The sequence below is a fragment of the Rhamphochromis sp. 'chilingali' genome (genome assembly GCF_963969265.1).
Source record: "Rhamphochromis sp. 'chilingali' genome assembly, chromosome: 2".
NCBI lineage: Eukaryota > Metazoa > Chordata > Actinopteri > Cichliformes > Cichlidae > Rhamphochromis > Rhamphochromis sp. 'chilingali'.
Window position 1 is genome coordinate 16,075,305 of NC_137930.1, and position 24,650 is coordinate 16,099,954.

Here is a 24,650-nt window from a genome sequence, read left to right on the forward strand (position 1 = left end):
GTTTAGCATTAGTAAATCAGCTTACTTCAATAACATTTCATTCATACTGGACCCGACTCGATGATTTGGGTGAGTAAATATACGATACATTGTACTTTTCAAGAGAGTAGGCAGGTTTGTGGTTTCTCTTTAAATTTCTGTTAAATTTGACTTCCGCATGGAAGTCCCGCCCCCTCTCGCAAAATAAAAGTGCTGCTGTCGCAAGGTCTTGTGACTTGACTGTAACTTGTCAACAAAACAGTAATGCTGAAGTTCGTGTCGCTATTGCTGGCCCTTAGTTTCTGCCAGGGCCTGCAGCACAACAACATCGACGACTATGTTGAGGCCGAGCCCGTTTTCGAGGCGTCAAAGTACGGCTCCCTGTGGCCTCTGCCGCAGAAAGTGCAGATTTCAGAGGTTTCATTCAAGTTAACCAGTAGCAGCTTCAGGATTGTTGATGCCAAAGCATCGTCCGCTGGACCGAGCTGCAGTCTCCTACAGAGCGCATACAGGAGGTGAGCAGCTGTGTTTATAAGCTGTTTTTATATTTATTTATTTAAATCGCTGCACATTATTTATATATGTGGCGAAATCTCAACACCGCAGCCCGTGTTGCGTTCAGGGGCCAGTTTCCACCCTCGTGCGGTCTCTCTCTGCAGGTATTATGAGTACATGTTCGGCAGCGCTAAAAAGCAGTGGTGGAGCAAAAACAACAGGCGATCAGATCCCTCTGATCTGTCCGAGCTGCAGGTGTGGATCACATCACCTGACTCTGAATGTGACGGATACCCCAGTGTGACTTCTGACGAGTCATGTGAGTACCTTCCCTTCCTCGTTCATGTCATGTTTTACGGCGGTATCCAATCAGGCGCCTCTTCCTCAGCTATTCCATGTAACAAGCTGTAACTACTGTTACTAAACTGCCTTGCGTCACAGAGGGGAAATTGTGTACTTTTTACTCTATTACATGTATGTTCCAGCTTTTCAGGGTACTTCCCACTTTCTGATTTTACAAAGCAAACCAAACGAAAAAGATGTGCAATGAAAGTGAAACCGAATGAATGAAAATATGGAGCAAATTTGTACAGCTGTTTTATATTGATTATGTATGAAGTGTTCCTAACTTGATTGTAACTATTGCCACCTGAAAACAAATTTTCATACTATGCAACCATGTGGAAAAACTAAGTACACGCTTACAGCTCCCATAGGAATTAAAAGGTTAAGTGGCAGCCAGGTGCCAGCTTGATTAATTGATCATTGGCCACTGTGGGCACCTCTCTAAAGGCACAAGTTTGGGCATTTAACATCCCAGGAAATTCACCCCAAGGTCAGAGCAAAAGCATTTCAGACACTACAGGCCTCAGTTAGCATGTTAAAGGTTAAAATCCATGATAGTACAATTACAAACAGCCTCTCCAAATGGGTTGTTTAGAGAGGTTTTTTATGTTGGTTTTTTTTATGTGCATAAGAATGAATCACAACACTTCTGGAACAATGCCCAAGGGGTGATGTTTGGTCATAATTTACAACTCCAAATTTCGAACGCAGTTAATCAGCACAAATACCTCATACCAACTGTCAGCCATGGCTTTTGGGCCAAAATGCCTCTACACCAACGAGAGACTATTCCAGTCATACAGAGAACACTACAACAGTACAATACTACAATAAGCAAACAATAGTTTGAGGCATTCTGCTGCTGAATCAAGGGGTGTACGTAGTTTTTAACAGGACTGCGTAGTCCTGTAGACAAGGTCGTTTTCACAAGCGTATATAAATGATCTTAACACTTCGTCCATCTGTGATTATGCGGAAATGAATATTGCAAACTGTTATCTGCCTCTGCATGATGAGCATGATATTTATCTACTCTTGCTTGTGGTTTCTGTCCTGTTTTCTTAGACTTTAACACCTAACTTAGAAGTACATTTAGAAATCAGACTGAAATGAAGAAAAAAAACAGGTTTATATTGTGACGTTTTAAAGAGATTAAAATTTCATTAAATTACAGAGTTTAATTACATTTTTGACATGTGACTTCTTACAAAACGTCAGTATTGACTTTAGTACCACCAACTTGCATTTTATTTGATTTACAAATGAAATTGTTTTCATTCAGAGAAAGTTATAACATTCATTTTTCTGTGAATGCTCTGACTAATATTTCATTGATGATACATTTATTTACATTGGAAATGCAGGGTAATTTCAGTGCACTAGAGCATTTTTGGCTGGTTTCCGTGGTCACACTGAAGACTTTGCAGTGGAATTAGTGATCACCTGGAGATCAAATACTAGAATTAACCCTAACCTTAATCTACACCAAATGTTCAAATCCTTCCTTAAGGCCGTGACTTGACCATTTCCGTACCCTGACCTGAACACCTCTACAACAATCGGCCAAGTTTTGACACGCTGAATATGCAGTAAACAGGTGGTGGTTTCTTACAGATGAACTGACAGTGAATCAGCCAGTTGCTGTCCTGAAGGCACCTAAGGTCTGGGGAGCTCTGCACGGTAGGATTTACAGCATTTATTTTCTTTGTCAAATAATTTCTTATTTCCCCTTTTCTGTTTAGTAGTAAGAAAACAAGAAATTCTATAAAGATTTCTTTGTCTTTTTTTTTTTAAATTAAATAGCTCATATGAATAGTTTTTGTTTATCTTGTTTGTTTTTTGAGAAATTTCCTTATTCGATTACTGGCTGAGAGACGAGATGATAGCTATCAAATCAAGGCCCTGATTAGCTAGAAACGGGGTGAACAAAGTCATCCAGCAGCTCTCAGGCTTATAAATGATCATGTTGCACCTCATTTATTTGTGTACAGTAATAGTCTGCTCAGGTCTTCCGTGTTTGCAAATGCTAAATGGACTCATACTTGTATGGTGCTTTTCTGCTCTAATTGAGCCCTCAAAGTGCTTTTTACTACACTCACCCAAAGTCCTACACATCCTACACACACTCAAAATCCTATGAACACACTGGGAACATGTAAGCTGAAGGAGCCGGGATCAAACCACAACCTTCCAATTGGTAGACGTGCCACAGCTTCCTGTTTATAGCTTTAATGCTAAGCTAACTATAGTTGTAGCTTCATAGACTCTTTGTCCAAAAGTACTGGGCCACCTACAGGTGCTGCTCAGCCTTGGAAACCCAGACCACGAAGTTCCTAGTGCAGTTTTTGTGCTGATGTTAATGCCAAAGAGCTTTTACACAGGACACACCTCAACACAACTTGTTGTTGTTGAACTTTGGTCATATTATCCTTTGCTGTTTTCAGATTACATTTAGTTTTATGGGTGTGTAATGTTTTCCAAGAACTGTATCATGTGTTTATTTTGGATTGCTATATTTTTTTCTAGGCCTGGAAACCTTTAGCCAGTTGGTGTTTGAAGATGAATATGGAGCTGTAAGTTGAAGACATTTGGCTGGTTCTGTTTTTTGTTTCTACCATGTTAATCCTTAAAGAACTTTTTGTGAGCTAGATTTGAATTGAATTTTTGTCCCCCAACTTTGCATCTTTTTCAGAAAAGTATCAATGCAGCAATAATCAATGACTTCCCCAGGTTTCAACACAGAGGCATCTTACTGGACAGCTCTCGGCACTTCCTTCCCATTAAAATCATTTTGGCCAATTTGGTGCGAGTAAAACCATTAAAAAAATTTTTTTTTACCTTTCAATCATTTAACAGACTTTCTAAATTACTTTCTCTCCTGGTTCATTCATACAGGAAACAATGGCAATGAACAAATTCAATGTTTTCCACTGGCACATTGTTGATGATCAGTCCTTCCCTTACTTAAGCCGAACCTTCCCACAGCTCAGCGAGCAAGTCGGTACAAAGTTTGTTGGTTTTAAACTTCACCAGAGAGGAGCAGGGTGCTTTTTATTAAGAGTGCTGTGATCCACTGTTCGCAGGGAGCTTACCACCCATACACCCACGTGTATACACCAGCCGATGTGAAGATGGTAATCGAGTTTGCTCGTCTAAGAGGCATTCGCGTCATACCGGAGTTTGACACTCCAGGACACACACAGTCTTGGGGCAAAGGTGAGGTTTTTAGACAACTTTTTAGTTTTAACAATTTTTTTTTGTTTTTGAAGATGTCTTGATCTTTACTCTATCATTTCCCATCAGGCCAAAAAGATCTTCTCACACCCTGTTACTCTGGGTCCAAACCCTCTGGCTCTTTCGGGCCAGTGAATCCCATCCTGAACACCACGTACGACTTCATGGCTCAGTTCTTCACGGAGATCAGCACCGTGTTCCCCGATGGCTACGTTCACCTGGGAGGTGATGAGGTGGACTTCACATGCTGGTGAGACTGTGCACGCATAGTCAGAAAAATTACTTTTCGCCTCAGAGGTCAGGCAACAGATATTAGCTGCTGGCTTTGTCCTGCAGGAAGTCCAACCCAGACATTCAGAAGTTCATGGAGCAGCAACATTTTGGAGACGACTACAGAAAACTGGAATCATTCTACATCCAAAAGTGTGTTTCCCACCAAACCTCTGTTTGCTATTTAATAGTTGAAATGAAAAAAAAAAAAAAAGTTTCCTTTGATGCTTTCTTGATCCAACAGACTCTTGGATATTGTGACCTCTACCAAGAAGGGCTACCTGATCTGGCAGGAGGTCTTTGACAATGGTGTTAAGGTAAGTTCTTGAAACATTAGCTAAATCAATTTGAATGTTGAATGCTTTATCATCAATTTAACTTTGATTTAATTTGAAGTTTTTCATTTAGTTAGTGAAGGACTAATTGGAAAAATTATGCTTTTTTACTTTCTTGCTGAAAGTTGGATAAATACTCAATTGTCTAAATGCTAAATTATAGGCTCGCACTAGTAGCCGGTTACTGGGGCTATAGTTACCATGATACATATATATATTTCTCATGAGCCTGAAAGGAAAGGTGACTCCAGACTTCTGCACAGTACTGTATAATTGTGTTAAACTGTCATGAAATTAGTCACTTTTCTCAGGAAGCTTGTTAATATTAGCTAGCTGACAATCATAGAGAAATATTCAAATAATCAATACTGTGAAATGATGCTAAGTCCAAACTAGCTCAATTTGCATCATTAAGAAGCTTGTCTTGCCTGTATGGGGTCCTGGCTACTAAAGTTTGAGAGTCAATGGCTTAAAAGATTTAAAGTCTGCTTATTAGACTTTGGGATTTTATGATGTAGGCCGTAACAGCAATTTACCCATTTCAAGACTTTGTAGTAAGCTTAGCTTACTAGCTTTTTATGCTAACTTAGAGACAGACATGAAATTAGTCTTGAGATTCTCATCTAACTCTTGACAACAAAGCAAAACGATGTTACACCAGTCATGTCCTCTAATCATTTCTTTAGTCACAGTCAACCTTCATGTAACGATTTAACTCAAGTGCACGAGTTTGATTTGTAACCATTCCAGCTAAAGCCTGACACGGTAGTGCATGTGTGGATTGGTGGCGGAAGTGATAAGGAGATGAGCAGTGTCACGGCAGCAGGCTACACCACCATCCTCTCTGCTCCATGGTACCTAGATTATATTAGCTACGGGCAGGATTGGCAGAAGTACTACAAAGTTGAACCACTCAACTTTGAAGGTCAGTTTTAAACAAGAATTGGTCATATTTTGAATATATATTGATATGAACTCAATTTTTTTGTTACTTCCAACAGGCTTACACTTGTACACTTGAAAATTTCACAGTTGTGACAAAAGGCCAACAGACTGAACATGGGGCATTGTGGTTGGTGGTTTCAGATGTTGTTCCTTTTAATGTGCTGCTGTTTTCACCACTATGGGGGACCAATCGCATATTTGAAATGATACTGAAAAAAATGAGAAGGAAGTCATGAGTAAACAATGTTGGGTACATTTGTGCATGACTGGTTCTCTATAAAGCTAGAAAAAGCTTTTGTCCTAGTTCCTCTCCGTACTTTTCTCTTATGTTCTCATTACTGAGATGTCTGTATGTGTGTGCTGTGTAGCTGAAAGCAGACACACTAATCCACGTTTGGAAGGGAAACCAGGAACAATACCAGAATGAGATGGCAAGCGTTACTGCATCAGGGTACCAGACCCTGCTGTCCACTCCCTGGTACCTGAACCGTATCTCCTACGGGCAGGACTGGCAGGGTTTTTACAAGGCCGACCCACAGGACTTTAAGGGTTTGTGTCTGCATTAATGATTCATATATATATATATATATATATATTTTTTTTTTTAAGGTCATTTCCGATTCATATTTACAACCTGTCAGAACTTGACCACGTTCATGTGATAATATTTTATTGCTTTGTTGTTGTCAGGGTCACACTGTAGTCAACTTTTGGCCTAGATCTCAAGTTTCAGGAAGGTCACTCCTGTGTAAATTGGTGTAAGCCTGTTCAGTAACGAGCAGAACAATAAATTAATATTTTACTGTCATTCGGGAGAATATATAATTTAAATTATTAAATTATTTTATTCATCACTTGTCCCTTTTCAGTTTTTCGAATGTGTCATTGTTGAATTTCCCTGACCCGATCAAATGCTAAATTTTAAAACAGGAACTGATGAGCAGAAAAAGCTGGTGATTGGTGGAGAGGCCTGCTTGTGGGGAGAGTATGTGGACGCCACAAACCTCACACCCAGACTTTGGTAAGCCTGATATAGGTGCATTTTAATAGGCGATTAACAGACAATATGCATATTATTCAGTTCTAAATGAGGTAAATGCTACCTGAGCTCAACAACACATGACATATTACACTCTTTTATTCAATAACTAAGCAAAAATGCAGAAGCAGTGTATAGAAAACGAGGTGCACTTTATCATTCAGTAATTGTTTTCTCTCACAACATTGTGGAGGAATTTTGGCCCTCTATTGTTTACAACCGCGGTCCCCAACTCCTGGGCCTCGGACCGGTACCGGTCTGTGAGTCGTTTGCTACTGGGCCGCGAGAGTTGAGGCTCAGGTGTGAAATGTATGGTTTTCAGGGTTTTTATCGGTTTTCAGCGTTATTTTGTTATCGTTTTTATTGTTAACTCTGTTTTCCTGGGTCTTTTCACGTGTGTTATGAATAAATCTTCTTTTTTTTCGGTACCGGTACTAGTTTTATTTTGTTGTATTTATCCGCGACACCTTAAAGGCCGGTCCGTGAAAATATTGTCGGGCATAAACCGGTCCATGGCGCAAAAAAGGTTGGAGACCTCTGGTTTACAATGTTCAATTTATTGAGGTTTTCAGGAACCTTTGAGAGCTATTTGCATGAACACAGCTCTCTTGAAGTATTTATCTAATGCTGTGGAGTATATTTCAATCAGGTTTGAGGTCGAGAGCGTGGTCTGGACTTTGACTGTGCCAATACAGCATTACTTTTTTCTCTTTCAGCCATTCTGTTATAGGTTTTCTGAAATCTCACATTTGCTTCTACAATACTTTAGTATTCAGAGGAGTTCATGGTTGACTCGGTACAACCTGAATCATCATCCCTCCACCACTGTGCTTGGCAGTTGTTACGAGGTGTTTGTGCCAATGCTGTGTTCGATTTCCACCAATTTGGCCAAAGACTTCTGTTTTAGTCTCATCTGTTCAAAGGATATTATCCCCGAAACCTAATCTGTGCTGCCATGTTTTAGAGGAGAGGCTTTCTCCTGGCAAGTCTTCCAAACAAACCCATACTTGTTCAGTCTTTTTCTGATGTGAGACTTTCAAAATGTCCATATAAGCCCTCCCAAATTGATGGGCAGCAACAATTGCTTCTCTAAGATCACTGCTGATTGCTTTCCTCCCTCATTGAGTTAACCTGAATACTCCAGACAACCAAAACTTCTGCTTCTTGTTATTACTTCCAGGCCTCGTGCCAGTGCTGTGGCAGAGCGGCTGTGGAGCGCCAAAGACGTGACCGACATCGGCGATGCCTTCAACAGACTGTCGCTGCACCGCTGCCGTATGGTAGAGTAAGTATCAGAGGAGCCTTTGTACCACTAATTTGTATCTACCTGCTAATTTTATCAGTTAGCAGGTGCCTTTCTGTTAAGAGGAGATTCATTTAGGTATTTTGCATTAAGGTGTTGTTCCACTACTAAATAATTTTGTCCTACATTAGGCGCGGCATCCCAGCTGAGCCGCTGTTTTCCAGCTACTGTCCACATGAGTACAAGGGTGTCTGAAAACGAAGACCGGACCCAGCAAATGAAATGGAAAGGGAAGAAATTCATATTCTTTTGACTATTCTTCAACTATATGAAACTAAAATGCTGAACTTCCTAGATCACTGTACCGATGAGCTCTGAAACACATCGTCCTTTTTTTAGATTTGCTCCACAGAACTTTTAAATCACATTTAATGTCGAGGGTGTTACTGTTATGATTGCACTTTTTTTATGAATGTTTCTAGAATTCATTGTCAATAAAAAGTTAAAAGTTCAGAAGATTTTTCTGGTTGTTTACAAAATAAAAACCAAGGATTTAAAGTGACTGGTTTCACGTTTATTTTAGAACATCATACACAACTTCTTGTCTCTGTTAACCAGCTGTAGATATTCACAGAATAAATATTTGATCCAGACTAATTATTATTGTCTGAGGGGGAGGAAAAAAAATCATCTCTCTGTTTGAGAAGGCTTCTGGTCACATTACTGAACTGGGATCACAGCAGGCCAGAGAGTCTTTTGAGGAGTGTGTTCTGCTCCTGAGGGTTCATGGCCTCGTAGGTATCCAGCTCCAGGGAGAATGTGGCGTTGCCAGATGTCAGTGTTCGTAGAACGGTGGAATAACCCTTTACGTGGACACAAATTTTTAAATCAGAAATAATTCTCACTAGCAAATTAAACCCTCCAAAAAAAGCAATCTGTTAACGTTTGAGTGTCCTCTCACCATCATCTCAGCCAGGGGCACGGTTGCTAAGAGCACCTTGTTGTCATGACGGCTCTGGATGTCTCTGACCGTTCCTCGTCTTTGAGCCAAGTCTCCCAGCACCGAGCTGAGGTGGTCATCGCCGACAGTCACTTCTAACGACATGACTGGCTCGAGGACCTGTCCGCCCGCGAGCCGCAGGGCCTGCATCCAAAGAAATGGAACCACGGCTCAGCCTTATAGTTCCAGCACTAACCAATTAGAGCTTATCAATAATGCTTTTACCTTCAGCATGCAGCGAGACACGCAGGCAGACACCATGGCAGGTGAAGTCCCAGGTTCTATGGTAACACGCTGCATCAGTGTAGACACACTCTGCAATGGGTAACCTAGCAGTGGCCCTGAATGAAGGAGTTATTGCAATTAAGGGGGGGAAATTGTAATAAATATACAGCATATAATTAAAAAAATATTTAACTAAAATAAGGGACGTTCCAGTGCTTTGTGTGTTTCCCTGAAAGAGGGAAAAAATGAGTTTGGTCCATTTACCTTGAAGAAATGAGCTGTGCACTCCATTCTCCACTGCCTCTTTCATTTCTGCTGAAAGCTGTCCCTCTAATTCTTCTGTGAAAGCCAGTTCGCATGAACCACCCACTGAGGCGACATCCACAGGCCTGACAGCCAGCTCCACTGTTACGACATGTCTTCTCTCCCCTACTGTCCGGTCCAGCGTGTCTGCACCAAATTCATAAAAAGAATTTGACGGCTGCTGCGCGAAGCTGACGAAAACTGTTCCTCCAAATGTAACAAGTGAAAAGTGTTTGTACCTGAAGCCGAAGCCTCGTGGAGAATTGTCTCTCTGTAAGCAACCTGCAGCGGCCCGAGGTGAGTCTCAATGCCGTGCTCTCTTCTGATTCGATCGTGGATGATCTCGATGTGCAGCTCTCCCATTCCGCATAAAATGGTCTGAGAACGGAGAGCGAAGGTGGTTTCGGTGACTCATTCTAGCACTGGACAAAGAAAGTCCCGGCTAATCCGATGCATTACCTGACCAGAGTCTGGATCAACTCGGACTTTGAGACTGGGGTCTTCTCTTTGGAGGCAGTTGAGCACATTTTCAAGATCTTTCATGGTAAAAAAAAAAAATTAATAAGTGAGTGAGCACAGTTGGTGAAGCACAGCTACACACTTTGCACATAATCGCCTCAAATAACTGACCGGCCTGTTTGGACATAGATGGCGGTTCTATGGTGCAGAAGAAGACGGGATCAGGGACCTCCACTCCTGACAGGATCACGCTGGCACACTCTCTGCTCCTCTTTCCCGCCTCGCTGTCATTTTGGGCTCGACGGGCCGCGGCTGCTGCTGACGCCTTCGATGACACAATAGTGTCTCCTGTAACTGTCTTAAATGAAAGGAGAAACCATAAGGAACATTTGATTGGGGGGGGGGGGGGGGGGGGGGGGGAGAATCTTAATTTAAGCAAATATTGGAAATTTAGAGAAGCTCTACCTGCTTGAGTCCCACAGTAAGAGCAATATTTCCCGCTGTCATCGAAGGGATTTCTACATGCTGGTCAGCAAATGGCACCAGCAGCCTGCTCATCCTCTCACTGCAAATATACAAGATTGGACATGCTGTGTTGTAATAATGACTCTGTGATGGAGTACGTCTGTGAAAGTGTGTTACACTGCAGCTGCTGTGGAGATCAGAGGTTCGAAACTGCATACGTGCTGTTCCTGTTGATGTTGTGGAGCGCCATCTGTGGTTTCAGAGTACCAGAGTAGATCCTGAGAAACACCAGAGGGCCGCGCTGCTTGTCGTGGAGAACCTTGAAGGCCAGTGCACACAGGTCGTCTTTGTACCACCGCCTGTGAGATGATAATGAACAGGGCTTAAGGGCCTCCGTGTATCAGTCTTGTTTGTCCAGCACATCCCACAGCCGCTCGATTGAATTTTCAGAATTTGGAGGCCAAGTCAACCATTCCTGATGCTAACATGACCATTGTTGGCCCTTTCAGAGGTTGACAGAGGTGAGCATGGAGAACCTGACGGGTCTGCGATTACGGATCCCCATATGCAACAAACTGGGACACACGGTGTATTCTGACACCTCTCTTTCACCTTTCTACTGACCGCTGCAACTCGGGAACACCCCACAAGAGCTGCAGTTTAGGAGATGCTCTGACACAGTCGTCTAACCATCACAATTTTGCCTTTGTCAGTCTCGCTCAAAGCCGTCCGCTCTCCCATTTTTCCTGCTTCTAACGCATCAACTCTGAGAGCAAAATGTTCACTTGCTGCCTAATATGTCCCACCAGCTAACAGAAGCCATGACGAAGAGATAATCAGTGCTATTCACAGCATCAACACCAAGCATTCTCTGTAGTTAGGTTCAGTTGTAATCTAGTCAACAGATAAAGAAACAATCGTTTCAGTTACAATTAATAATATCAAATTGAAAAAAACCCCCCAAAAAAACCAATCCTTCCAGCCTAATCTGATCTAAACTAGAGCAATGTGATCTAAAATGATAAGAACGGTAAAAAACATACTTAACTTGGTGTTATAACAGGTCTAGTCTAAGTTAGCAGTAAGATGAAAGGTTCACTTACACCACATCATGGTGTCGTTCATTAGGAGCAGGCAGGTAGGCAGTGATGGCATCTAAAAGAGGCTGAACACCTTTGTTTCTCAAAGAGCTCCCACAGAGGACCGGTACACCTTTACGGGCCAGAGTAACTCGCCGCACGGCTTCTTGAAGCTGGAGACGTGTTCGACACTGATAAGTCTATATTCACAAGAACTAACAGCAGCACTGATGTACCTTAAAAGGTCATATTGGGGCACTACAATTCGCAAGACTTACTTTATTAGAGGGAATGGCATCGAAATTCTCGCTAAAATCGGTTAGCAACAGTTCTGCAAACTCATCGTCCAGATCAGCGACCTGTGATTTGAGAAAAGACGTGTAAACTGGAAGAAAAAATCGGAGGCACCTTAAGTAATGCTGGAAAACGTTACTCCAATCTGATCGTGTACCTGCTCAATTAAAGCTGTCCTTGCATCGCTGACCACCTGCAGGAGGTCTGGATCATCAGACCGGTCAAGAGCTTTGACTTCAAACACTCTGCCATCATCTCTCATAGATTTCATCTTCCACATCAGCTTCTGACTGGTTAACAAGTCAACAACACCTGTGAAGTTCTTTCCACTGCCAACAGGAATCTATGACATAGGGGTTTATAGACTGAAATATCGCTGCTGTGTTGTATTGTTGTACTAAAAGACACTCTGTTCAGTTCATCCAGTAAGTACATTTTGTTTTAAACCTGTTTTTGTGCTAGCCAAGTTTAGGATCACATTTAATATCCTAGGCTTACATGCACACTGGTGCAGTGTTTAAACTGTGAAATGTAATGTATGTATGTATGTATGTATGTATGTATGTATGTATGTATGTATGTATGTATGTATGTATGTATGTATGTATGTATGTATGTATGTATTTAAATAGCTGCTGATGTGTAGATGTCAGTTGAGGCTGGACACTCAAAACTATGTGTAAATAAAATTGGCAAAATAAAACAGAAAAACTTTTCAGGAACGTAAAGAGCTGTTAAAAATTTCTGATGACCTACCTGCAAGAGGACTGGATTGGCTTTCAATTTCTGCCTTATGCTCTCAATGCAGAAACTCAAGCTGAAAGAAAACAAAATGAAAGAGTCTCTATTTTAACACTGCAACAGAAAAGTAAAACAAAACTTCCATTAAATGGGAAAACTTAAACTGAGTCCCTCACTTCGCTGCAGGCTTGTCCATCTTATTGAGGAAACAAACACAGGGGATGTGGTGCTTCTCTGCTTGTCTCCACACGGTCAGAGTCTGAGCCTGTTGGCGTTTTCAAAGGAAAAAAACCCCCCACAATGATCAGAGCCTGAAACCAATTTTTTAATGAAAAAAAGAAGGTGTTTGCAAAAGGGGAAATAACCTCAACGCCAGCCGACGCGTCAAACACCGCCACAGCCCCATCAAGCACACGAAGTGCCCGCTCCACCTCAAGCGTGAAGTCAACGTGTCCTGTAGTGACGCAGTCATTCAGTCATTTTTTAAATTTCTACAAGAAATTGCCTTATTTCTTTATTCTTACCTGGTGTGTCTATGAGATTTATTCTATGACTTTTCCAGTCAAAGGTTACTGCTGCTGACTGTATGGTGATGCCACGCTCTCGCTCTTGGGCCATAAAATCTGTCACTGTATCCCCATCGTCAACATCTAAAAACAACAGTGACATGAAATCAAATTGTTTAAAAAAAAACATTTTAAAAAAAGAATCAGAGTCAGGTTTGGATAATTAAGAATTTGCATCACTGCTGCATGCTGTTTTCCTGCACACCTCCCAATGCCCTTGTGTAACCGGCGTAGTAAAGCATCCTCTCTGTGGTTGTCGTCTTGCCTGCATCAATGTGGGCCATGATGCCGATGTTTCGGATTCTGTAGACACACGAATTGATGGGACTCTAAGAACACAGCAGAATCTGCCGGGTACTTTTTAATGCAGATGCAGAATGCAATTAAATTACTCACCTGGATACTTCAGGGTTGACGAGAGCCCGTAATGATTTGACATCATCTATGACAGGAACAGGAAGCACAATTATGAGGATTTCACTGCTGCCACATTAAAGTCTATCACTGACTAGTTTATCTGCAACTGACTGTTGTATTACAGGAAAGAACAGCAAAGGCCTAGTTCGCTTTCTATTGATATCTTTACAAACATACACCCAAGATTTCTGAACCAGTTGTTTTTTTCACATTCTGCAAAATAATTTAATTTATTTAAGAAGGTCTCAAACTGTTTTTAAATGCAGAGCAATAATTAAGTTTAACAATCTCAAACTAAAACACACACAATGACAGGCACTTCATATGAAAATATATCTTAAATATAACACGAATCTTCACCTAACCAATGAATCCAATAAGAGAACTTACCTGGAAGAAGGCTGTAATGTCTCTTTACGTGACAGCTTAGTCTACATCTGCAGCACTGCAGCCCCGCAGCGAATAAACGCCTCCCCTGTGGACCAAAACCAGGTTATCAAATCATAAGAGTTCATATATCTAATCACTGGCAGTACTGATTTTGGGGGGGGGGGAATTATGTCTCACCCGAATCATCCTGCTAAAGGTCTGCAATCCCCTGAGAGACATTTTTAATATCTGCTTATTATCCGAGCTGCCTTTTCTTCAGAGTCAGAGAAGACTTGAGCCATACTGGAGGAACATTAGACAGAAGAGGACTGAACGAAGCAATGTCAGCCGACTCTTTACGGATGCAGCACAACATTTAAAACAGGAGAGCCGGGAAGACTGTAGTTCTAATCAGCCGATTATTGAACTTTACCCAAAACCGAAAGAAGCCCTACATAAATGAAAAACCTCTCAAAACATTCACGCTTGGTACACGTCAAAATGCATCCCCGGGACACCTTAGAGGTCATAACATAGTTCCGGCTATCAAATCAATTCCGTTTCCGTCCATATTTGCGGCTGTAGCTCATTTTATATACTTTTATAAATTACAATAGCGGTTTTGTAAGTTTTTCTATTCGCAGCGTGTACAGTAAACTTTATCCGTCCGTGTGTTACATTAAACTGAGGCCGGTCAGTTGAAACGAACGGACAAGTGGTTACAGAACGATGACGTCCTTCCTCTAAGTATCGGCTCCGGGGAAAACAACATCAGAAGGACCCCAGCCTGAAGCAAAAAAACACCGAAACTTTGCGTCTTTACCAACTGTTAGTTTCTACGACACGCTTATCGTAACACGTAACTCCGCGCACACAAAATGGTAAGAAATCAAATCGTTTAAAATACACAAATTGGCTTTTATCAGGGAGTTTAACGCGTTAGCATGTCGTGCTAGCGTTAGCTTTGGATTACATGTGGCTGAGTGACGCGCTCCGCTGCTCTGAACAGCACTGTGATTCTTACCGTGTCAAAACATTTTGATATTACTTAACCGGGTGCGTTATATTCCCTCTAATGTTAAAATTAAGAATATTTTCGGGTATTTATCTGTGGAAGAGCTATGTTAGGTGAAGCTAAAGAACATTTCGCTCTGCTTTTGTAGAGCTTTTATATTTTAGACAGTGAAGCTGACTGAAGTTCATTTGAACTGTCATACCTCTTATGCGTTTCTGTGTTGAAATAATCTCCCCTTGTCTTTTTACATCTGGACAAACCTGCCTGTTTTGTGTAAAACAAATTCATAATTTAGCCTTTAATGAGTAAACGTTACATGTAAACAATCAGTTACAAGGTTTTTTTTTCTGTTTTTTTACCCTTCTGGCCCTTTTCTTTGATATAATATTTGATGAACATATTTCATTAAATTTCAAGTAGATCTAAGCTTCTTAATGTAAATTAAATAACTTCACAGCCCAACGTAGTGTTTTGGAGGTTTAAGTTAAATGAAACGTTTGTGTTGTGATGAAACCATTAAGGTTTGAATTTTTGTTGGCATTTCTGTTTCTGCCATCTGAACCAGCTGTTTACAACTTATTTAAATCATGAATTTTGAATCAGAAAAATATTGTTGACCTCCATGATCAGAGGTGTGTGGGACAACATCTCCAGCCTGCTGCCCTTTAATAAGAATCTGTGAAAACACACACTCATTTTGACAATATGTGCTGACCTATTTATTTTTGTTGTTGTTTTGTTGCTAACCTTGTGCTTTCTACATCTTATTTTTGGTGGGGTGGTTCAGAGAGCTGTAGAAATACCACCAGACTGATCTGAATTCATTGAGAAACTCGTATAGCTCAGCAGTAAATTCAGATGTGCCTGCTTCACAGCCTCTGGTACTCTTTATAGATTTTTATTTTTAGAATTAGACGGTTGTGGAGTTAAATCACTGAACAGGCTGTTATCAGTAGTGCTGGAGCTACAGTGTGCTGAATCCTGTGCAGTAGATTTTACTTGAAATTTCAAAGAGAAGCCATGCTCTTATTATATGTTTTAATTTGGTTCAATTGATTTTCATGATTGTTTTGTTTCTCTTGTAGCCCCAGAACGAACACATTGAGTTACACCGCAAGCGGCACGGCTACCGTTTGGATCACCATGAAAGGAAAAGGAAGAAGGAGAGCCGTGAGGCCCACGAGCGGTCTCACAAAGCCAAGAAGATGATAGGTTTGAAGGCCAAACTGTACCACAAACAGAGACACGCAGAGAAGATCCAGATGAAGAAGACGTGAGTTTAAAAAAAAAAGAAAGTCAAATACAAAACACAAAAATACAACTTCCATAAACATCCAAATATCTAATGTGTCTTTGCAGCATCAAAATGCACGAACAGAGAAAGACGAAGCAGAAGAACGATGATAAGACCCCCGAGGGAGCAGTGCCAGCCTACCTGCTGGACAGAGAGGGACAGTCTCGTGCCAAAGTTCTCTCCAACATGATCAAACAGAAGAGGAAAGAGAAGGCCGTAAGTGTCGGCAAATATCTGCTCATCAGCTGCAGCTTTTCTAGTTTGTTTTTTCAGGGCCATCTTTCATTTTGCGATGTGTGATGTGTGGAAATATTGTCACTGTTTGTAAACTCCACCTTGATTCATTTCTGTAGGGCAAATGGGAAGTGCCTCTGCCCAAGGTGCGCGCACAAGGAGAGACAGAGGTGCTTAAAGTTATCAGAACCGGAAAGAGACAAAAGAAAGCCTGGAAGAGGATGGTCACAAAAGTTTGCTTTGTGGGCGACGGCTTTACCCGTAAACCTCCAAAGTATGAACGTTTCATCAGACCGACGGTAAGATGGAAGCAGATGACAGACTGAAATGTTTGCACGTGTTACACGTTATATTCTGCACTTGAAATTATCGGAAACACCTTTCCTTCACATGCTCATTGTTTATTGCCATTTTTCTGTTCTGTTTTCAGGGTTTGAGATTTAAGAAGGCTCACGTCACACACCCAGAGCTGAAAGCAACATTCTGTCTTCCGATCCTGGGAGTGAAGAAGAACCCTTCCTCACCCCTCTACACCTCTCTAGGAGTCATCACAAAAGGAACAGTTATAGAAGTCAATGTCAGTGAGCTGGGCCTGGTAACACAAGGAGGAAAAGTTATCTGGGGTGAGTCTTTAAACTCAGCTCATTTACATGTGCTGCAACAGTCCGATCACTCACCAGTCTTGGTAAATGATGACAAAATATCAGTGTTGACAAATGGTTACATATTCTTGGATGAGTGCAGCGGTGTGTATATTTACTGTATTTCAGGCTACAAATGCTAAATATTTAAATGTCATCTATTTCACTCCTTAGGTAAATATGCTCAGGTGACAAATAACCCAGAGAACGACGGCTGCATTAATGCAGTTCTGCTGGTATAAGACTTTGGACCTGCCTTCTGACCGTGCCTGGTAGCTGTTGTGTATCCACCTAAATTTGCAACAAGCAATGAAATCTGCAGACTCATGAAGATTTTGGTGCTGAGCTTGGTAACATTGTTTGTAACAAAAAGGACACTCTGAGGGGAAAAAGTGTGGCAATTACTGTGTGAAATTTAATAAATAAACTTGAAATGACACCAGATCCTTTTTGACTCTTGCATACTTGTGTGCACACATAAAAAATAGTAAAGTAGTCATGATGTTTTCCACTGCGTAAACAGGGATACTGGTTGTTGCTGATAATATTGAGGGTTCAGATACTGTGTTCAACAAAGGAGGACTGTGTGGGATCCTGACGGGCTGTTACATAAAGCCAGATCACAGCTATAATCAGACATATGAGTGCTATGTGTTCATGACGCTTTAACGTCTTACAAACTGCTTAGTTTACAGCAGTGTATGGTAGATAATAATTAAGCACTAGCAACAGGATCCCTTTGCTGTTGAAAAGCATCATAGAAACATGAGGACGTCCTTCTTTTGCATTAACATCTCTTTGGACCTCATATTGAGAGCTCCAGCTAGAAGATGCCAAATGCAAATTCAGTGTATAGAATCAATTCCATAAATATCAAACAAAGGGACAGGCTTTACCGGAATATGAAACTGCCTGTCAGTCAGTTGTCCAGTTGCTTTTGGGCCTCTGGAAATGAGAGACCTTGTAGAAAAATGGCTGAAATTCTAGAACAGCAATACTTCTGTAAAATCCCTTGAATTTAAGTTAAAGGCGACTGATTTACAAACCTGTTGTGGTGGTGTAGAGACTGAGATAAGAACCCAAAATTGTATTTTGAGAATAAAGTTGTTTGACTTTAACACTGTTAATCTCCACATTTCAACTTTATTCTCAGATAAATCAAACTATACTGTTTTATCCTGAAATAAAATGCCCATAAATAAAGATTAATTTCAAAACTCACTATTAGTCTGTCTCTAGTACACGAAATGGGACACATATACTTTGAACTCTGAAATTTTGTCTGTTGCAATATAAAGTTGCACATATGCATCATAAAGCTTAGTTAATATTCCTCAAACTGTTGACATCACACTTTACTTTTGCAGTGCTTAATTCTTTCAATAAAACAATGATTTTTGCTCTGTAATGTGTTTTTAGCTTCACATTTTACTAGACTTTATATTGGCACAAGAGCAAGGTCGTACTTGAATGTATATCAAGTTACGCTCCTCTTCACTCAGACAGGTTCACTCATTTAGACTTTGCACAGTCAGGTTTTGCAAGTTGTTTGATTATTATGCAACTCATGGCTTAGACCCCCTGCTTTAAAAAGTCAAACCACTTTCATTAAGGAATGACGACTTCATAAAGACCTTGCAAGTAGACGGCTTAACCACTAACATTTTTTCTTTTTTAATAACGAGTACTGTAACAATTAACATTTAGCTATTTTAATTGGTTTCCGCATGGCTTTCAGATACTCCTTATACAATCTGTATACCACTGTGTCCTGCTATGTGCCTATGTTCTAACCAAATGTGGAAAAACAAAACAGTCCCACAAAGAAAACTGGATATTTTATTTGTGCATTGCTACTCTGGTGGTGTTTGCAGCCAAGAAGCTTGGTAAGGTAAGTTTCCATAAGCACCAATTATCTCAGAGTGAGAGGAAGCCATAAACAGCTGTGCAGAATATGAAAAAGATCCTTGAAATGCTTTCAAAACCCAATAAAGTGTCAGATTTGGGGGAACTAGCAGATCATTTCCTCCTGTGGAAAGTGTCACGATAACACAAGTGTATGCTCTCATGCTCTTCCTTTCATCTTTCCCAGACAGTATTGTGCTATGAGGGGAATCATTTTTTACTTTCTTTAAATCAAAATAAGATAACCAGTCACATACAACCACATTTTTGAATTATCAAAAAAACCCAAAACAATAGTAATAAAAATCCTGAGTTTACGCAGGGCCCAATTGCAGCTCCAGTGATGCAAAAAAAAAAAAAAAAAAAAAAAAAAAAAAAAAAGTCTGTGGTGTCCTTTCAAGTGAGATTATATTCATGCATTACAAACATTCATAATATATTATCATATATATAATATATTTGCAATGAATCACATGAAGCTAATTTAAGACATTAACAGTAGCACACATGTTTTGCAAATGTTAATTTTAATATGACACATGTAAAACTATTCTGCGTCATTACTTTTTGGACTGCACAGTAATCCTTTTCTATAACAGCTTCACTGTGATGATCTCACCTACAAAGTCCTCCCTTGACTTAATTACATGTACAGTGGACCAGTGGGTAAAAAAAAACAAAAACAAACCTAACTTTAAAAGTACTAAAAAGAATTTAAAATTAAGTAGTAAGGCAGGTGTTTTCCAGTAATCTATATGGATGCATTACACATTCATAAAAACAAATGCACCACAGTGACAGTTTCACTGACTGAAGGACACCCTTAATAACCAAGAAGCTCTCAGGAAAATCTCTCTTTGAGATTCTTGCGACATAAAAGCAGACATCAAGCTCCTTGATCAGTTGCAATGGAAAATATTTCATTCTTATTAATGTTTCATTCAGCTGGCACTGCGCTCTTCATCAGCCCTTCATTCAGTGCGAGTGACATGTAACACTACAGAAGGCCTCCTGATATAATCTCCATGACCACAAGGCCAGACACAGAAACCGTCACAAAGACCTCTTGAGTCAGCTCTTTAGTCTTTTGGCTGAGTGTTTTCCTCAGGGGAAAAAAAAGTGCACATAGTGACCAAGCCCGGCATCCATCAGATGCTGACATTATGTGTAGTAGTCCAGCTTGCTCTCTATCGTCTTGCAGCCTTTCACAGAGAAAACCCTCTCCGATTTGGGGAAATACACTAAATCTCTGGCCACCATGTCTGCCACGTCCTGGTTTGGCTTGATGTCTCTGGCTTTCATCTCGGCCATGGCGCACTGGACGACGTGTCGGTACTCCAGAGGCAAGAAAGGGACGAAGAAGTCCACCAGGTTCTTGTCTATCAAATTCGTACGATAAAAGCCACCTGGAACAAAGATTTCCATGTGGAGCAGTTACTCATTTATAAAGGATAAAGGCAGAAATATTAGTGTCGTTTACACTCACTTTGGTTGTTGTTGAACACTGACAGAGAGAGCGATGTTTCCAGGTCTTTGAGCTCAATCTCTTCTCGATCTCGCCCTTGTTTCCAAAAATCTAACGCCGTCTGTATAATGCTCTCCCCTCCAGCATTGCTATGACAAAGATTAGAAACATAAGATTTAGCGTTCAACTGTCTGTTATCACTCACAGCCTTTATACCTTTATTTACTTCATTGTTGAGAATAAGTATAGCACACTCCTTATACTGCTAGGGATTTTTTTTTTGTGGACAGCACTGCTCATATTCAGTTGATTTAATAACAACAATAAGAGCCCATTAGCCATTACCATCTCAGAAACCTCTTTCCAAATGTGTTTTTGAGGAGTAGGAGCATTGCTGTTCACATGCACTGTGCAACACCCACACAGATACAGAACCTGCTTAAAGTGACTTAGTCCTGTGGAAATGCATTCAGCTTTTCACCTGAGAAAGATGAAGATTGATTTGCGGTAAGAAACTCCGTCCAGCTTGACATAGTAGTCCAGGTAGGGCTTGATGCTGTCGATCAAGCCGGGATGCATCTTATCCATCTCGTCAAAAATGAACATGGAGCGTTCGCAGTTTGTGACGTTGCCTTTGATCCACTGCTGTAACTGAGACTGAGGAGAGAGAGGCAGCAGAATAAATCGGACCAAACAGAGCAAGACCACTGGGTTTCAATCAAAAGCTAAATGCGTGGCTCTCCGTACCTTATAGCATGCACTTTGACTTTGATGTGGAAAGTGAAGTGTGGATGTGAACACATGAACGAAGCTGCTGTCCATTCCCTCCTTGTAAATGTTTTCAGCAATCAGCTTACTGACAAAGTTCTTCCCTGTGCCCGTCCATCCGTGCAGGGAGAGCACCAGGGGCTTCTTCGGGTTCTCATTGCTCATGAATCCACTCACAGCTTTTAAGAGGATGCGTGAAGCGATGTGCTGCCCAAAGAGTTTGGTATCCAGGTCATTTCGGAGACCTACACAGCAGAATGTCAAAGGAATTAACGGCTAAATGTATGAGTCTAAAACTATTTTCTTGCATTCCTTAGCCACAGCAGTAGGGCTGCTAAAAGTCTCACCTTCTTCATTATCATAAACCATTTATAAGTTCATATGTTCATGTAGTTAGTGGAAAGATATATCAACAAGTACCTGACAGGACAGTACAAACTTTGTGTGCAAGAAAGAGTAACTGATCAAATGGTTAAAAAATAGAATGGATAAAAATTTGAATAAATACTTTAAAATTTTTTAATTAAGTGCACTGACAGCTTGGGTAACCTCCAATTCTCCATTGGATAATCTGTGAAGGCGGATGGATAATTAAATTTGTATTATGGCCATAAAAGATCTGAATCAAACTCCAGCTGCAACTAGGTTTATGGTTCATGTGACCAAAGTACTTTAAGCTGCTCCCAGATCCTCAAGCTGACCAGCTTGGAGGATAAAAAATGGCTAACATCGTGCCTTTTAGAAGAACTTCATTTAGAATACCCTCTTAATCATACACTGCACGGAGACGAGAAGAGCAGTTAAGACTACCTAGAACAGTGGTGTCAAACATAAGCAAACATTTCCATCATTTTACAGGCTGATAAAAAGTTAATGTAAACATTCACAGCACATTTATACACATCTACAGTGAGCTCCTTCAGTCCTTTCACATTTAAAGAGGCAGCAGTGGCGGTCTTTGGCTTAGATCAGGTTACCCGATGGGTCTACATAATGTTCACTGCTGAAAGGTGATCTAAAAGTCTTTTACTCTGATAGTTAGCTTTCAGTTTCGAGGGTTAAAATAAGCCACACCGATAGCACTGTAACGTCGGCGCCGTACGATAACGTAACTAATTAACGTTACAGCTGCCTGCACTTTTAATCGAGGTCAAACAAACCATGTGCACAGAGCTATTATGTTTACACTGCACGGGGCACCTGCTCACCTGTCGCATTGAAGGCGATCCATTTGGAATCGCAGCTTTCGCGAAAGTAATTGTAGATAGTCCGCCCTAGAGTCGCGCCTATACCGATAACCACTGTTGTTGTGATCGGATCAAATGCTTTAACTAGCACGCCGACAGTCAAAAAAATATGCAAAAGAACATATACGTGTCTCGCTCTCATCGTTAAAACTAACTAATTTCGGATATGAGTCGTTTTCTGTGGCAAAATAGTCATAGCACCACGGTGATACCGCGCTAAACATGTAAACCAACTAGCTTCTTGCTCTACAACGCAGAACTTCCTTATTCGTCACGAACACGTGACAAATGCGTCGCTCTACGCTCAGCAGGCAAAAAAATGTTTATCAAGTTTAAAGATGCAAAAAGACAAGAAAAGAAGAGAAAAGCACTATACATGTTTATACCAATAAACTAGTCGTATCGCTAGCTTATCATGTAGCACATCCCCCGCTCAGCTAACGTTAAAGCGGCAGTTAGCGACAGTTGGGGTGTTGTTTGTGTGCAGTTCAGAATAGGTTCAGGGGTGTTTGGTGGGTATGCTACCTGTCTTGTTGAAAGAAATCCACTCTGGTCGGCAGCACTCGTGGAAATAGTAAAAAATGTTCTGATACCTAGCTAAAATCCCGGTGAGAGCCGCAGCCATGCCGACAGCTATGGTGGTGCTAATGGGCTCTATCGCCTGCGTCGTGCCGGAGCACACCAGCATCCACAGCAGCAGGATGTGCCGCGTACTCGGCTTCATTTCTCACAAATGTCACCGCTTCATAAAACAGAGTAGGAAAAAAAGCAAAAGCAGGGAGCCTGTGAGCGGAGTGAGTGAACTCGATACAGTCAGCTGGCGAAGGTGGCGCTGCGGTTGTCATGGGTCCAAAGGTGAGGTTGCGTCTTCTTCTCCTTATCTATTTTCGGCAGGATTGACAATTCGCGCGTGACGTCTGCCTCTCCCAGGTCCGGATGTTGCAGTCAGTGACTCCTGCAGGGACGTGCACTCCTTTTGTTTTTTTTTCTTTCTTTTTTTCTTTTTTTTTTTTTTAAATTTTAAATATTTGTGTTTTACAATATTCTTCCACACTATGTGGTCTTTGGAATTGTGCTCATAAAGCTCCTCCATGGTTTCACATTAGGTCTTTATTTACAATATGTTACAGTAAGCCAAATATCCCCAGGTCACATTGGACTTGTCAAAAATCAGGATAGTTTTGGTACCAAGGAGAGGCCGCCATATTTTATATATACTATATATTGTTTTGTTGTCTTGTGTATTGTGAAGCTGGTCTTTTGGTGGAGAGCATTGCCAAACACAAACATTTCCCACAGCATAACAGTTATGGAGGAAAATCACTGACCTCAGCTGCAGACTAAATCAGGATATGACAGTTTTGAAAGACCATTCAAAATTATTGCAAAATTCACTGAACTTCTGACAGAGCCATTTGTCCAGTAAAACATCTGTTTAACATCCAAACTCTTTTTTTTTCTTCTTTTTTTTACTAATTCTGGCACTTACAAAATGAATTGTAAGCTATTCATGTATACGTAATATAACATTTTACATAAATAAAAAAGAAACAATACAACAATCTTTGCACTGATATTTATTTTTAATTGTATAAATATGACAGCTCTGGTTCTGCTATAATGAAACAAAGGCCTCAGGTGGACCTAAGGAAGAAGGTGGTCTGATGTCTTTTTGATCCTGATCCTCAAAGAGCTGAGCACTCAGCATCTATCTGCACTCCAGTGCCAGTCTGATCACCATGGTAGTATCTGCACACTACCGTGGTGATCAGACTGGCAGGAGAAAAAGAAGAGCATAGAAATAAAAAAAACAAACTATAGGAGAGAGAAGACAGTTTAACAGCATCTGACATAACTAAAGGAGGGGTCACCTAATCTACCCTGACTAAAAACTTTATGGAAAAAGAAAGTTTTAAATACAATCTTATAAAAAAAGAGTGTCTGGATAGTCATGGGTAGCGCTCTGGCTGTGGTGTTTTGGATGAACTAGAAGCATCTCACACAGTTTTCAGAAAAGTCTGATAATAGGTTATTAAGAAATTCTTAGACAAAGGAAGGATTTCCATTTCTCTACCATGTGTCATGACAAGACTGAGAGTGTGATTAAGATGATGGGTGGGCTCATTTAGAATTTGAGATAGGCCAGTTGAGTCTATTAATCAATTTAATGTAGTGTTAAGGCAGTCGTGTAATTAGAATGTTAAACTGTGGCTGGAAGTCTTCAAATAAACCATTGATGTGATCGCAAAGCTGTTTCAAAACAACTCGTGAATTTTTG

General features: G+C 40.8%; 4 protein-coding genes across 6 annotated transcripts; 2 read left to right on the top strand and 2 right to left on the bottom strand.

Moving 5' to 3' along the window:
• Positions 1 to 159: 159 nt before the first annotated feature.
• On the top strand, positions 160 to 8,443 carry hexb (hexosaminidase B (beta polypeptide)). Of its 2 annotated transcripts, none has more exons than XM_080876497.1 (14): positions 160 to 494; positions 639 to 793; positions 2,434 to 2,499; positions 3,346 to 3,392; positions 3,512 to 3,622; positions 3,715 to 3,816; positions 3,903 to 4,035; positions 4,123 to 4,303; positions 4,390 to 4,476; positions 4,568 to 4,640; positions 5,972 to 6,152; positions 6,534 to 6,624; positions 7,823 to 7,927; positions 8,077 to 8,443. In XM_080876497.1, exons 1-14 carry the CDS (start codon positions 244 to 246, stop codon positions 8,138 to 8,140), a joined length of 1,647 nt encoding a protein of 548 aa, XP_080732623.1. In that variant the 5' UTR covers positions 160 to 243; the 3' UTR covers positions 8,141 to 8,443. The 2 variants fall into 2 exon arrangements, with proteins under 2 accessions (XP_080732623.1, XP_080732624.1); XM_080876498.1 differs by lacking the exon at positions 5,972 to 6,152 and adding an exon at positions 5,409 to 5,583 and having other exon boundaries at positions 161 to 494.
• Positions 8,438 to 14,386, bottom strand: gfm2 (GTP dependent ribosome recycling factor mitochondrial 2). The gene is made up of 20 exons (XM_080876477.1): positions 14,002 to 14,386; positions 13,825 to 13,909; positions 13,414 to 13,459; positions 13,223 to 13,320; positions 12,976 to 13,101; positions 12,817 to 12,905; positions 12,628 to 12,716; positions 12,467 to 12,527; positions 11,868 to 12,053; positions 11,695 to 11,775; positions 11,441 to 11,589; positions 10,556 to 10,696; positions 10,338 to 10,437; positions 10,044 to 10,230; positions 9,873 to 9,949; positions 9,653 to 9,791; positions 9,375 to 9,560; positions 9,111 to 9,226; positions 8,847 to 9,029; positions 8,438 to 8,748 (listed from the first exon to the last, which is right to left on the bottom strand). The coding sequence occupies exons 1-20, from the start codon at positions 14,041 to 14,043 to the stop codon at positions 8,620 to 8,622; spliced, it is 2,310 nt and encodes a 769-aa protein (XP_080732603.1). The 5' UTR covers positions 14,044 to 14,386; the 3' UTR covers positions 8,438 to 8,619.
• A 144-nt stretch (positions 14,387 to 14,530) lies between these two features.
• nsa2 (NSA2 ribosome biogenesis homolog) lies at positions 14,531 to 17,431 on the top strand. The gene is made up of 6 exons (XM_080876506.1): positions 14,531 to 14,684; positions 15,904 to 16,091; positions 16,178 to 16,328; positions 16,466 to 16,645; positions 16,777 to 16,969; positions 17,162 to 17,431. The coding sequence occupies exons 1-6, from the start codon at positions 14,682 to 14,684 to the stop codon at positions 17,227 to 17,229; spliced, it is 783 nt and encodes a 260-aa protein (XP_080732632.1). The 5' UTR covers positions 14,531 to 14,681; the 3' UTR covers positions 17,230 to 17,431.
• Positions 17,432 to 19,682: 2,251 nt separating this feature from the next.
• On the bottom strand, positions 19,683 to 23,266 carry tor1 (torsin family 1). 2 transcript variants are annotated; one of them, XM_080876499.1, is made up of 5 exons: positions 22,898 to 23,266; positions 21,105 to 21,370; positions 20,839 to 21,014; positions 20,379 to 20,506; positions 19,683 to 20,298 (listed from the first exon to the last, which is right to left on the bottom strand). In XM_080876499.1, the coding sequence occupies exons 1-5, from the start codon at positions 23,094 to 23,096 to the stop codon at positions 20,054 to 20,056; spliced, it is 1,014 nt and encodes a 337-aa protein (XP_080732625.1). In that variant the 5' UTR covers positions 23,097 to 23,266; the 3' UTR covers positions 19,683 to 20,053. The 2 variants fall into 2 exon arrangements, with proteins under 2 accessions (XP_080732625.1, XP_080732626.1); XM_080876500.1 differs by lacking the exon at positions 22,898 to 23,266 and adding an exon at positions 22,334 to 22,639.
• Between the last annotated feature and the right edge of the window lie 1,384 nt (positions 23,267 to 24,650).

Coding starts and splice junctions, on each gene's coding strand:
- nsa2 (XM_080876506.1), top strand. Junction 16,329..16,465: donor AGAAGAGGAAAGAGAAGGCC/GTAAGTGTCGGC, acceptor TCATTTCTGTAG/GGCAAATGGGAAGTGCCTCT. Junction 16,646..16,776: donor AACGTTTCATCAGACCGACG/GTAAGATGGAAG, acceptor TTCTGTTTTCAG/GGTTTGAGATTTAAGAAGGC.
- gfm2 (XM_080876477.1), bottom strand. CDS start 14,043: ATGTCTCTCAGGGGATTGCAGACCTTTAGCAGGATGATTCGG. Junction 13,460..13,824: donor ACATTACAGCCTTCTTCCAG/GTAAGTTCTCTT, acceptor TTCCTGTCATAG/ATGATGTCAAATCATTACGG. Junction 9,561..9,652: donor CCACGAGGCTTCGGCTTCAG/GTACAAACACTT, acceptor AATTTGGTGCAG/ACACGCTGGACCGGACAGTA.
- hexb (XM_080876497.1), top strand. CDS start 244: ATGCTGAAGTTCGTGTCGCTATTGCTGGCCCTTAGTTTCTGCCAGGGC. Junction 495..638: donor CTACAGAGCGCATACAGGAG/GTGAGCAGCTGT, acceptor CTCTCTCTGCAG/GTATTATGAGTACATGTTCG. Junction 4,641..5,971: donor TCTTTGACAATGGTGTTAAG/GTAAGTTCTTGA, acceptor TGTGCTGTGTAG/CTGAAAGCAGACACACTAAT.
- tor1 (XM_080876499.1), bottom strand. CDS start 23,096: ATGAAGCCGAGTACGCGGCACATCCTGCTGCTGTGGATGCTGGTGTGC. Junction 21,015..21,104: donor GTCAAAGTGCATGCTATAAG/GTACGGAGAGCC, acceptor CTCTCTCCTCAG/TCTCAGTTACAGCAGTGGAT. Junction 20,507..20,838: donor TCAATCTTCATCTTTCTCAG/GTGAAAAGCTGA, acceptor TCTTTGTCATAG/CAATGCTGGAGGGGAGAGCA.